This window comes from Chlamydomonas reinhardtii, chromosome 9 (assembly GCF_000002595.2).
Source record: "Chlamydomonas reinhardtii strain CC-503 cw92 mt+ chromosome 9, whole genome shotgun sequence".
In the NCBI taxonomy this organism is placed as follows: domain Eukaryota; kingdom Viridiplantae; phylum Chlorophyta; class Chlorophyceae; order Chlamydomonadales; family Chlamydomonadaceae; genus Chlamydomonas; species Chlamydomonas reinhardtii.
In genome coordinates this window covers 2,224,786-2,237,188 of record NC_057012.1, presented here as the reverse complement: position 1 = coordinate 2,237,188, position 12,403 = coordinate 2,224,786, and the positions used below count along the sequence as shown (strand labels likewise).

The following is a 12,403-nucleotide window of genomic DNA, read 5'->3' as shown; positions in this document are numbered from 1 at the left end:
GACTGAATGGCACCTCTTCAATGGTGAAGCACTAAATCGACGCCCGTCGAGAAGGTCATGGGGGCATGCACGTTCTGCTGCTTGCTTTCTACCCCGTCGAACATACGATGCATAACGAAAGCACTACTGATCTTTAATCATAATGCGGCCGAACGCGACCTTGCCTTGCACCCCTGCGTCGGTTCGCCTTGCATGTTATCATAGCGAGACGCCGCCCAACCTTTCATGATATGATAAGGCGTAAGAAGTATACATGGAGACTGCTAGTAACACCTGAGTGGAGAATGCGGGCAGCCACAAACGAGGACTAGCAAAGGTTTGACCGGGCAGCACGAACAGCCGCGGAGCTGTGTTCGCTGCGGAGCTTCTGGGCAGCGGCTGCAGGGGACATGAAGCCTAGCAAATACGATGTCGCCTCAGCGGCGTTGCTATCACACATCTACCGGCGCGACGGCGAGCTGGGGAAGGACATGGCCAAAACCATGCGCAGAGCAGGCGGGTCGCCTTTTGAATCCCTGCACCGTGCCGTCCGCGGCGCCGAGTCCCGGCAGCTCGCGGACGTCGCTGAGCTGAGCGCTGGGCTGCTTACAGTGCCCAGCTCATCAGGCAGCGACGAGGGCCGCATAGGTGCCACCCCGCCCAGGTCAGCCCAGCGACCCGCACCTGCAGCGCTCACGCCCATTCTCCAGGACGCACGACGGGCCATGCTCATCGAGCGCCGGCTAGCGAAGAACTACAACATGATCGATCCTCGCCCAGGGACAGCATCAGCAGCTGCAGGCACCAGCACCAAGCGGACCCCGCCCCCCCGCAGCGACAGCGACACGCTCAGCCTCACTGACGACGACTACGACAGCGCAACCATCGCGAGCAGCATCAGCATGTCGACCATGCCGACCACCGTCATGGCCCTCCTCACAGACGACGAGCGGCGGCGCCGCGGGCGCCGCGACTACGGCGTAAACGGCGGTGGCGGCAGCAGCCGCGGCCGCGGCCTGACCAGCGCCCTTCGCTCCAACTCCCAGTCGCCCGACCGGCGCAACCGCCGGGTGGAGGTGCTCAGCCCTCCGGGCACCAGCGGTCATGGTCGGGGGGCTGCAGGCGGCCGCCAGGCTGCAGCGGGGCCAGGTGCCCATTCGCCGGCTGTCCGGGCGCTGGACACGCTAATGCGGGCTGCCAGGTCAGCCGGGCGCAGCCGGGCACCGCGCGAGGGGTCGACACGACGTGCGTATGATGGTGGCGGTAGTGAGGACGACCTTGACTGGGGCTCAACCATCCTGGGCTTGAACGACGGACTGAGCAGTATCCTGTCGGGCTCTGAGGCGACAGCTGCGCTGGAGGCGGCGGCAAGGGCGATGCGGCACAACAGCCGGCGGGACGCGCCACGGCGGCCGGAGCTCCTAGGCGTACGGGACCGCGTCACGGCTGCGCGTAGGGCCGGTGACGTGGGGCGTAGGGAGCAGTGGCCTGATGATGGCAGCAGCGTGACGACTGCCTCCACTTCCGTGACCTTCACCACCAACATGACAGCGGCAACGCCGCGTCGGGGCAATGCTACTGTTGCCGGCAGCAGCATTTCGCGCCTCACTCCGGAGCGGCTTCGCGCAGTGACGGCCGCCGCAGACAACGCAGCTGCGGCGGCTGGAAGTGCCAGCGCTCAGAAGATGAGCGGCTGGGAGCGACTGGCCCTAGCTGCGGCGCGGATGGCAGATGGCAATGGAGGAGGAGGCGGCGCGCGCGGCACCAGCAATGCGGCAAGCGCGCCAACCGCAGCCAGGCGCACGCCTGACGCGGGACGCAGTGGCGCGCGCGCCGGCGGGTCCCGACGGAAGGAGACGAGCACCGACAGCAGTAGCAGCAGCGGCTTTGAAGACCTGGGCAGTCGGGCTGATCGCGGCATACAGCGGCGAGGGGCTGCGACTCCTCAACAGAAGCAGCAACACCGCACGGCGGCAGGGCGCAGCCGCGGCCGCAGCCCTGACATCCTGTCCTGGACGACCACTAGCAGCAGCGATGGTGAACAGGAGCGGCGCCGGGGCCAGGTAGCGGCAGCGGCAGCGACTCCGCGTCGCGGCACAACACCTGGGCGGGTGCAGCGGTCGCCCCAGCCGCAGCCGCAGCAGGGCGCAGCGGCGGGTGGCGGCGGAGGCATGAGTGGCTGGGAGCGGCTGGCGGCAGCAGCGGCACGTGCAGAAGAGCGGGATGGCGCAGCTGGGGCACCGCGGCGGAGTTCCGCGGTGCGGAGCAGCCCGCAGCGCCGTCGGCCTCAGCCCCCTGGGCTGGCCTCCTCCGCGCCCTCTGATGCCGGCACCCGCACGAGCCGCGGCACCTGGCTCTCCTTCCTGCCGCCGCCGCCGACCACCCATGCCTCCACATATGACGACACCTACACCACGGACGACAGCAGCGATGAAGACACGGTCACGAGCTCCGACGCTTCCGATGCAGGCGGCGCGGGGCGGCGGGGGCGGCGGCGCGGCAGCGATCGGGAGGATGAGGTGATGCTGGCGGCTGCGCAGCAGGTGCGGCGGGAGGCGGCGCGCACCGCCAACTTGCGGCTTGCGAGCGGCCGCAGCCGCAGCCGCAGCAGGAGCCGGAGTCGCAGCGCGAGCCCCTCAGTGCTACGCCGGCCGCCGCGCAGCGTAGCGTGGCGGGCTGACGTGGTTGGTAGCGAGCGCACGCTGGCATCGACTGCGTCGCCAACTGCAGCAGGCACTCGTGACCTGCCAGGGCGCATTGAGCGGACGAAGCAGGCACTTGCGCGGCTGCAGCTGGGCTCACGGCTCTTGCAGGTGAGCTTAAAATGTTGAGCTCGGGTGAGGTTGAGCGTAACCTGGACCGGGGCATCGCATGCAACAAGGTGGTTTTTGCGGGGCTCTCTAGCCGGCATGGTGACTTGTTGCTTCGGGCGGCTCTGCACAGGGTCCTGAAGTGGACCGGCCGCCGAACAACACGGCCGAGCGTCGCCGGCTTGAAGCGCGGCGACACAGCCGCCGGGAGGCCGTGGCGCACGAGATGCGCCTCATGCGCAAGGAGCTGGGGCTGGGCGCACCTGCACCCGCTGCACCAGCTGCCGCTGCCGCCGCGGCCCGCGCCGTAAGCCGCAGTCCCCATCGCCGGCTCCCTGCCTCAAGCGGCTCCCGCGCTGGCGGCGACGGCGGCGGCGCAAGTGACTGGGAATCGGCCCTGGGAGCAGACGACGACGGTGACGGCGGCAGCAGCGTCGAGGGCTGGGCGGAGGACGGGCTCTCCGACCTTGTGTCGTTGGTGGTCGGCCGCCGCGGCCGGGGGCACGGCGGTCGCCGCGGCCGCGGCTCGCGGGGCGCCTCGGCTCCTGCAGACTCGTCCGGGTCAGCGGAGACCTCTGGGGAGGACTCGGACGACCCGTCTTACATCGTGCGGCAGCGGCTGGCGCCCGCCAAGCGCGTGCGGCTGCTGCGCTCGCTGCGGGCGCTGCATACTGAGCGGCCGGAGCTGCTGCAGTCGCGCGGCTACATGCGGCGCCTGCGGCGCCTGCTGCGCTGGCTTGCGGGCGAGGACGGCGCCACGGGCGGCAGGCGCGGCGCCGAGATCGCCGCTACCGAGCAGCGGTTGTTCCGGGCGGTGACCAGCGGCATCGGGGGCTCGGGTGGCGGCGGTGGCGGGGCCGGGTCAAAGCGGACAGGCAGCCCCTCGCGTGGCGGCGCCCTGGCGGCCCTGGCAGCCATCCTAGGTGGAGGCAAGCGGCGGAGTGGCGGCGGGGCCAGCGGTGTCACCAGCCAGCGCACCTCGTCGCCGGGGCAAGGGCGGCGCCGGCTGCGCAGCAGCAGCGGGGGCGGCGCCGGCGGCGGGCCAGCCACAGACGCCAGCACCTTTCTGAGCACCCGGGCGAGCAGTAGCCGCGGGACTAGCCCCGACAGCGCCGGTGATGACGGCAGCACGAGTAGCAGTAGCAGCATGGAGGACATGGTCCATGCTGCACGACGCGTGCTTGGTGGCGGCGCCGCCGCTGCCACAGCCGCCGGCACTCGCCGGAGCCGGAGCGCCAGCCGTCACACGCCTCGCCGTGAGCAGACCGCCGGCGAGCGGCAACGCAGCCACAGCCGCAGCCGCAGCGTGTCCCTCAGCGCTGCGTCGCGGGGCGGCCGGCCAGGCGCCGTGGAGACGCCGACGCCGGCGCGCAGAGGCGGCGGCAGCCGCCGCCGCGGCAGCGGTGCTGTGTCGGATTCTGTCGCAGAGGAGGCGCTGCAGGCGGTGCTGGGGTCGGTGGCCAAGCCCAGTCCGGCGGCGCACAAGGTCGAGGTGGAGGAGGCGCAGCAGGAGGCGCGGGTGTTAAGGCAGGCGCTGCGGGCGACGCGGCAGGAGCTGGACCGAGCGGAGCGCGAGCGGCTGAGTCTGGCGCAGGTGAGATGCCCGTGGGGCCTTTGTCGCTTACGGTAATTACTGTTAGCAGGAGGTGATGTGGCTGCATGCTGCAAGAGGTGTTGGACACGGGAACGGGAACTTACGTGTGCCGCGTGCCGTATCGCTGATGACTGCACAGGAGCTGCGCGCAGAGAGGACCGCCGCATCTGCCGTGGCGGCCGCTGGCTCCCCACGAGGCGCTCCCGCCTCCCCGCGGGGAGACGCCCAAGCTGTGTCCGCCGTGGCACGCGCTCGCGACCCCGTCCCCACCCAGGCCATGCATATTGCAGATGCTGCTGTGCACGAGCTGGCCGCGCGTGTGGCGCAGCTGGAGGCCGCTAACAGCAAGGTGCCTGCCAATGCGGGTGCTGCTGCTGCGGCTGCTGCTGCTGCTGCTGCTGCGGCTGCTGTGAGTGCTGTGGGCTCGCCACGGGCGCTCCAGGCAGCCAGTCCACAGGCGTGGCAGGCTGCTGGCTTCCAGGTGGCGCCTGCGGCGTCTGCGACGGTCCTGCAGCCGTCACAGGTGGCGCTCGGGGCTGCGCTGGCGGCTGGCGACTCGTCGGCGATCGCCGACATCAAGGTGGGGCGGGTGACACCCGACTGATGTCCTCTTGCTGTAACAAGCCTTCACAGTGTTGGCTGTTGTTCCTACCGCACATTCCGTTCGGTTACCTGGATACGCGCCGATCCCTCGGTTGATGCCGTCAGTGCAAGCTGACCCTCGCTTAATGCCGTTCCTGCAGGCACAGCTTGCGGCGCTGGAGCAGCGGCTGCGGGCTGCAACACAGGAGGAGGGGCTGGGGCAACCAGTACCCGGATCACCAGCAGCAGCACTACTGGTAGGCAGTGCTGCGGTTGGGGGCGGCGGTGCTGCCGGTCTTTACCCTGACTCCTACCCGCGGCAGCCGCCCATCGCCGCCGGGGACGGCGGCTGGTTGCCGTCGTCGGCCTCGGCCGCGGACGGGATCCACAGGCCCGAGCCAGCGTTGCTCGGCAGCAGCCCCTTTCACGGAGCTGGGGGGCCTGCCGTAGGTCAGCGCAGCGGCGCATCCAGCCGCTCTCCAAGCGCGGCCGCCAGTCGCTCGGCCTCTGCCATCCTGCGCCGCGCGCCGTCGCCCTCAGGCGCAGCCTCGCTCAGCGGCACGGCATCACCGCGGGCGGCCCCTGCGCAGCAGACCCTGCCTGTGGCCATGAGGGCCGGCTCCGTAGCTGCCGCCCAGGCCTCGCCTCCCGCAAGCTGCACAGGCAGCCGTGCGGCATCCGTTCGTGCTGCGTCGGCTTCAACCCGTTCGCCGGCTCGCTCAGCCGCTGCGGTCGGCGGTGCTATCGGCCGGCCTGTGTCGCCGCTGCGGACCAGCAGTAGATTGGGCATTGCATCCGCTGCACCCACGGCCGCAGCCGCAGGACCCGGAGCCGTGGCCCCATCGCCAGTGCGCCTCAGCCGCCAGTCCAAGTCCACACCGCTCGGTGGCGACCCAGCACGTTCGACAGGTCCGAGCCGCGCCCTCAGCACCTCTTCACAAGCCGCACCCGGTGGCCCCCGCACCCGGGCACCGTCGGCATCCGGGCCCGCTTCGCGCCCCCGCAGCGGCGCGCATACGCCCAGGCAGCAGGCGGCGTCGGCGGCAGTGCAGGAGCCCCACTGGAGCCCACATATCAGCAGCACAGAAGACGAGGTCGAGGACGTGCACAGCGGCGCTTGGGGCGCCGCGGCACAGGCTGCGCACCCAGCACGGCCCGCCAGCGCGGCAGCGCGTGCAAACCTGGAAGATGAAGAGGTGGGCGAGGCCTTTGAGCTGCCGCTGTACAGCGAGGGCTCCTTCTCCGCGTACGTGTCCTCTGCCGCGCCCTCTCCGGCCGCGTCCCGGCCCGTGTCTCGCAAGGCACTGGGAAGCGGCCCTGATGCCGCCGTTGAGCTGCTGCGGGGCCCCGGGGCGGCGGCCGCGGCTGCGGCTGCTGCGGCAGCAACCACTGCGTCCCTCACTGCATCCCGCGGCGCATCCATCACCGCAGCGCCGGCGGCGGCAATGCCGCAGCCGATGCTTCAGCCGTCGAGCTCCGGGGCGGCAGCAGGAGCTGGGCTGGCAGGGGCTGCCTCAGGACCGCTGCGTTTAGCCTCTCGCGCCACGTCTGTGGGTGCCAGGCCAGTCGGTCCGGCCGGTCCTGGCTCTACCAGCGTGCGTTCTGCGCGCGGCACCGGCGCCAGTAGTCATGCGGTTGCAAGCAGTGACGGCAGTAGCAGCGGCGGCGGCCACGGCGCCGGCACCAGCGATGGCAGTAGCGCTGCTGGGGAGCGCCGACCACTGGCTGGTGTTGGGGCTGCAGGCTCGCTGACGCCCCGCAGCCGAGCGCAGCATGTAGTGGACTTGAGCCGGGAGCTGGGGGCGCGTCTGGGGGCGCAGGCGGCGGCACTGGCTGTAGCAGCAGGACAAGATGAGCCCACGCCGCGGCTTCAGTCCTACGCCCAGGCACAGCAGCAACAGCGAACGCCGTCGCAGAGGTCGATGGCAGCTGGTGGGGGCAGCCAGCGCAGCTTGCGACAGGAGTCTGGGGGCGCGGCGGCGGAGGCGGAGGCTGCGCGACGGCGATGCCTTGAGCTTGAGTCGCAGTTGGAGGTGAGCGGAGGCTCTAGGAAAAATGGAAAATGCGGACTGCTGCAGTGCCTGATACCAGCCTGCTGAGGACGTTGCACACTTGTATTCCTCTTGCACACACACACATGAAAACACATCTGCCCTTGTGCTTTCCTAAACCACTTGCACACACACAAATACACACACTGACTCTCTCTTGCCCTGTGCGTCTGCTGCTCGAGCACAGGCTCAGGCGGCAGAGATGCAGCGGCTCCTGGCGGCGGCCAAAGCCAATGCCGAGGCAGGCGAGCGGCGGGCGCATTCGGTGAGTAGCCACGAAACAATACCAGCTCCTTGATGCTGTCGTGCACTGCAGCGGTACATATTTTCGTGTCATTCCATACCATTCGCCTAACTCGCGCGCAATGCAACCCTCCCACATTCTCAGACCCTTCCTCCCTTCCACCTGGCCCGGCCCGCAACCACTCGCCCTCCCTCAGTCCGCCGCCGAGGTGCAGCTGGCGGCCCGCTGCCGGCAGCTGGAGGGGCAGCTGCAGCAGGTGCACGGCGAGATGGAGGAGCTCCTGAGCCGCACCGCTGGCATGCGGGTGCGTCCTGGGCCGGCCGGCTCCTTCGAAGTGTTACTGTACATGGCTTTGGCAGCCACAATGCCTGCCCCCTAGCGTGCGTTCGGCCCGCATCTCTTTCATTTCGTTAACCACCCTCCAGCGCGCAGGCACATTTCCGTCCCTGCTTGCACCGACTCCATCCCGCCACCCATCCATGTACACAATTCGCCCTCTGTTGCAGGAGGTCGTGTCGGACGGCGCGGCGGGTCTGCGCGCGCACCTGCAGCAGCTGGAGGAGCGGCTGGGTGGCCTGGAGGCGGAGAACGGCAGGCTGAGGCGGGAGGCAGAGCTGCAGGGCCGGGAGGCGGCGGCGAGTGCGGCGGAGCGGGCGGCAGCGCTGGCCGGGCGCATCAACGCGCTGCAGGATGCGGTGGAGGGGCTGAGCCAGGACAAGCAGGAGCTGCAGGTGCGGCGTGGGGTGTTGGTGGTGGGAAGGAGGGCGCGATGCTGGATGGCCTCTCCTCGGGCCTTAGGCCCTGAGCAGCACTGGTACTCGGCTGTCAGTGCAGTGAAAGAGGCGGCGCGAAACAAGCGGCGCTTGCTGCAGTGCTGATCCCTGATCCCCAATCTTGTGTCTGTGGGATCCAACCCATCCGTTTGCTTTCCGCGGCACGCCCTGCAGCTGCAGCTGGAGCTGGCACAGATGGCGCCCACCGCCGCAGCGGCCGCCAGCCGCACTGCAGCCCGGGAGCGGCAGCAGCTGCAGAACCGCATCGAGGTGCGTGCAGCCGTAGGGCGGCCGCCTCAGTAGCAGCCAGGTCCCACATGTACGGTACGGTATATCTCCCGTAAATCTCATGCTATGTAGGCAACACTCATGTTTCGCAGGAAGTATATCGCTGCTCGTACACGCGCTGCATCCCAGACTTCACCGCGTTCAGTGTTTGTTATAACGCGGTTCTGCTGCTGGTGCTGCCGGCTGGGTCTGATGTTGGTGAGTGGTGGTGTTGCCTGCAGGCGCTGTCTGACCACGTGACGCGGCTGCTGCGGGACAAGGCGGCGCTGGAGCAGGAGGCCATGAGGTGAGCGGCGCAGCAAGCAACTCAGCCTCAGCCTCCGGTAGATCAAATGGTTATGAATCGACACGGGGGAGTCTGGACAGGGCACGAATGCAGCTGAACTCCAGCAGGCGTCAGTCGGGCAGAGTGGCATTAGTCGCGTAAGAGACTGGTACCGGCCAGCTGGGGCAATCCTACGTTGACATAATCCGTCTCAATTTCACCGCAGGCTCCACTCGGAGGCAGCTGCCGCCAAGGCGGCCGCGGTAGCCGCTGGCCCCACCGCCGGCTTTGCCGCCGCCGGCACGCCCGCCACCATGCCGCGAAGCCGCGCCCGCACCGCCGCCGCCATCTCCCTGCAACACGAGCAGACCCCGGCCGCATCGCCACAGGCCGCGGGCCCCGGGGCCGCAGCTACAGCCGCAGGCCCCGGCGCCACTGCTACAGCCGCGAGGCGCGGCGCCGAGGCCGCCAGGGCCCGCGAGGCCCGCGGAGTCAGCGGCGGCGGTGGCGGCGGCGGCAGTAGCGGCAGCGACTCAGACGGGCTACTGCTCGGACGCATCATGCAGCTGCAGCGGCAGGTCAAGGCGCTGAGTGCGGAGAACGACGACCTGCGGATCCAGGCGGGAGCGGGATCCAGCCGCACCTCGCAGGCGGCGCGCGCGCAGTCGCTGTCGCGACAGCTGGACGCCGAGCGGCGGCTGCGCAGCCACCTGAACGACCTGCAGGTGTGGGCGGCGGTGCAGGGTGGCGGGGCGCGTCGTGTGTGTGTGTGCGGGGTAGCGGGAAGCGGGAGGGTGTGTCGCGCGGCGTGCCGATGCGCAGCTGTGGGATGTAGTGCAAGGCGTGCAGTCGAATCGGCGTCTCTAAGCCACTGTTGTGCGTGTGCTCTGTAGGTGCGGGCGGTGGAGCACGGCGATTTGCCACCCGCAACACTGCCGCCGGCACCGCAGCCACGGCAGCCGCCGCCGCCACAGACGCAGGCTGCTGCTGCTCCCCCGGCCAGCCCCATGGACTACCTGGTGACTATTGAGACGCACTCCGGTGCAGCCGCATCCGCACCGGGTTCAGCAGCAGCGGGGCAGCGCGCAGGGCCGCGGCAGACAGGCCAGGAGGAGGGGCACAGGGTGAGGCGCATGCGCTAGGTGCGTGCGCGCAGCGCAAATCAGACTTTGGGGATGTCTGCAAGGCGGCACAGAGCAGAGGCACTGAGTACGACAGTTTGATACACAGACAAACAGACACACAAACACACAGAAGGCGCCGCTTGGGCGGGCTTCATTTTGTTACTATGCTACTATGCTAGCATTGGTTAAGCCTGACCTTCAGCATCCATTGCATGCGTGCCTGCAGGCTCGCGCTGTCCGGGGCCGTGCGGTCGAGTACGAGGTGGAAGTGGAGGTGGAGGTGGGGCCGGCGCCCCCGGCACCAGTACCTCGACCTCATGCCGCGACCAAGCGCCGGGTCCTGAGCTCTTCGGAGAGTGAGCCAGGGAGCAGCGGGAGCAGCGGCGGCGGAAGCAACAGCAGCGGCGGGTCTCACGCCAGCGGTCGGCAGCAGCCTGCTGCACCCACAGGCGCCCCTCGTCATGCGGCTGGCAACACTGCCCAGCTGGCCGCTCCTCAGCTGACCAGCAAGCAGAGCAGCGACCGCAGAAGTGGTGGTAGCAGCGCGGGTGGCGGCAGTAGCGCCAACAGCGGCGCAAGTAGCGGCGGCAGTGGCGGCCGCGGCTTCCATCGTGGTGCCGTTGCGCCTGTGGCAGTAGCAACCGCAGGGGGGCCTGCACAGCCGCGCTGGGCTGGACTAGCAGTAGCAGCGGCCGATCCTGCCGTTGCGGCTGTGCCCCCAGTGGAGCGTGTGGACAGCATCCGCAGTCTCGGCAGCGGCGGCCTGGCTTTGATGGGCACAGGCGCAGCCGTGGGCCCGGGTGCTGGTACCGCTGGCGGAGGCGGCGGAGGCGGCCGCGTTGAGCCCCTGCGGGCCTCTGTGTCTCCGGCTTCGCGCAGCAGCAGTAGCAGCAGGGAAGAACCGGGGAAGAAGGACATCGTGAGGCAGCGTGGCCGTGGTGGTGACAACATCAGCAGAGGTAGCAGCCGGCGGGGCGGCAGTGGCAGCGGTGGCGGCGGGTCTGGCCACAGCGATGGCGGAGCAGCGGTACCTCCGCTGCCGCCGCCTGCGGATGCTGCCGCTGTTGCGGCGCTGGTTGCAGCAACGTCACTGAGGGCCCAGCGCTCATTCCGCTCGGGGCTCGGAGGCAGCAGCGGGGCAGCACGGTCGTGGGGCGGGTCAGCCAGCGACGGCGCGACTGTGGGCGGCCCGGCACCTTTCGGGCCTGGCTCTCGGCAGGTATCAGCAGCCGCCCGGGCCATGGCGGTTGCAGCCGTCCCCAAAGAGAAGACTTCCGAGGTGGCGGAGGAGGAGCAGGGGCCGCAGGCAAATGACGGCACTGCAGGCGGCTCTCGTTCACTCTCGGGTTCGGGTTCCGGTTCAGATGATGGCCTTGCCCCCGAGCCGCAGAACCAGACGGCGGCTCCTGTTGCTATTTCTTCGATGGCTGTCGGCGGCAATCCAGCGTCGCAGACCCAGCCCATACCGCTCCCCACATCCCAACACTTGCGGCACCGCAGCGGGGCCGGCGGCGGCAGCGGAGGCGGCGCCGGTGGTTTGTCATCAACCATGGGGAGTGCCGGCGGCGCAGGCAGTGCCGGTGGTGCCGCCAGCACGACTGGATTCAACAGCATGTCGGCGGAGCTAGGCGATCCAGATGAGCTGGGCATGAGTGGATTCAGCGCTTCAGAAGTGCTTTCAGAGCGTGGATTCGGAATCCGCGGCTCGGCACCTGGCAGTAGTGGTGGTGGTGGTGGTGGCTACGGCGTGTGGGGCATGGCGGGGACCGCCGCTTCTGCAGCTGTCGTGGCCAGGGTAGCGGTCTCTGCGGCCTCGCACTCCGGCTCCAGCAGCAGTGGCGGCAGCAGCAGTGGAGGCGGCGGCGGTGGCGGCAGCGGTCGCGGCAGCAGTCGCGGCAGCAAACAAGAGGCTGCGCCGTTCTCGGGCACTGCGTCAAGACGCTCGACGCAGAGCCAACACTCCGGTGCGGAAGCTGCTGATGGTGCTGCTGCCGGAGCAGGCGCAGCGCCCGGTGGCGGCAGCGGTGGCGGCGGCAGCCGTGGGGCAGGCTCTGAGCGGCAGCCATCCGCCCCCGTGTCACGGGCCGCCAGCACGGCCTCCCACCACAGTTACGCGGCTGCTAGTGAGGCCGCCGGGCACAGCGGGTCCGAGCCTGAGCGGCTGCTGCTGCCGGAGAGCTTCAGTGGGGCCAGCAGCCTGGGAGCGGGGCTCGAGGGGTTGAGTGTTGCTGCCGGTGGCGATGGAGGCGATGGCAACAGCGGTTCGGGCGCCGGTGATGGAGGCTACGGCATGATTGAGGCGGGGATGGATTCCGTTGAGCCTGGTGATGGGGTGTGGGCTGAGGAGGTTCATGCGGGGGAAGAGGAGGCGTCGGCTTATGATGAGCCCCTGGAGGTGTCGGGCTTGGTGGAGGAGGTGGGGGGTGGCGCTGAGGCCGGGAGTGTGGCGGCTGCAGACAGCAATGATCTGGAGGGGGTCGCGCCGCTGCAGCCGTCGGCCGCTGACGACGACTCGGGCAGCGGCAGCGTGTTCTGAGGAGCTGCTGTTTGAGCACGGCATGTTTGTTCATGTCGGCTTGGTGGGTGGTGCCTGTGCATGTTGTAGTTAAGGAGCGGGCAGTCCAGAGCCTGGTGTCGCGGCTGCAGCCAGACCTGCCTGGCGCACCAGCCATCAGGCCGTTCACCACACGCCT

The 12,403-nt window shown here is 69.3% G+C and overlaps 1 protein-coding gene across 1 annotated transcript; it reads left to right on the top strand.

Annotated features, from left to right (window-relative positions):
* The first annotated feature begins 138 nt into the window (after positions 1–138).
* Positions 139–12,344, top strand: CHLRE_09g392850v5 (uncharacterized protein). Its single transcript, XM_043065655.1, has 12 exons — positions 139–2,792; positions 2,923–4,383; positions 4,523–4,963; positions 5,127–6,998; positions 7,204–7,281; positions 7,457–7,564; positions 7,767–7,991; positions 8,208–8,303; positions 8,543–8,607; positions 8,813–9,311; positions 9,480–9,710; positions 9,937–12,344. The coding sequence occupies exons 1-12, from the start codon at positions 390–392 to the stop codon at positions 12,244–12,246; spliced, it is 9,789 nt and encodes a 3,262-aa protein (XP_042920955.1). The 5' UTR covers positions 139–389; the 3' UTR covers positions 12,247–12,344.
* The last annotated feature ends 59 nt before the right edge of the window (positions 12,345–12,403 follow it).

What these genes read in the sequence shown, in the direction of transcription:
- CHLRE_09g392850v5 (XM_043065655.1), top strand. Translation starts at nt 390, where the DNA reads ATGAAGCCTAGCAAATACGATGTCGCCTCAGCGGCGTTGCTATCACAC. An exon ending in GCGAGCGGCGGGCGCATTCG is followed by an intron (nt 7,282 to 7,456) that starts GTGAGTAGCCAC and finishes GCCCTCCCTCAG; the next exon opens with TCCGCCGCCGAGGTGCAGCT. An exon ending in AGCTGCAGAACCGCATCGAG is followed by an intron (nt 8,304 to 8,542) that starts GTGCGTGCAGCC and finishes TGTTGCCTGCAG; the next exon opens with GCGCTGTCTGACCACGTGAC.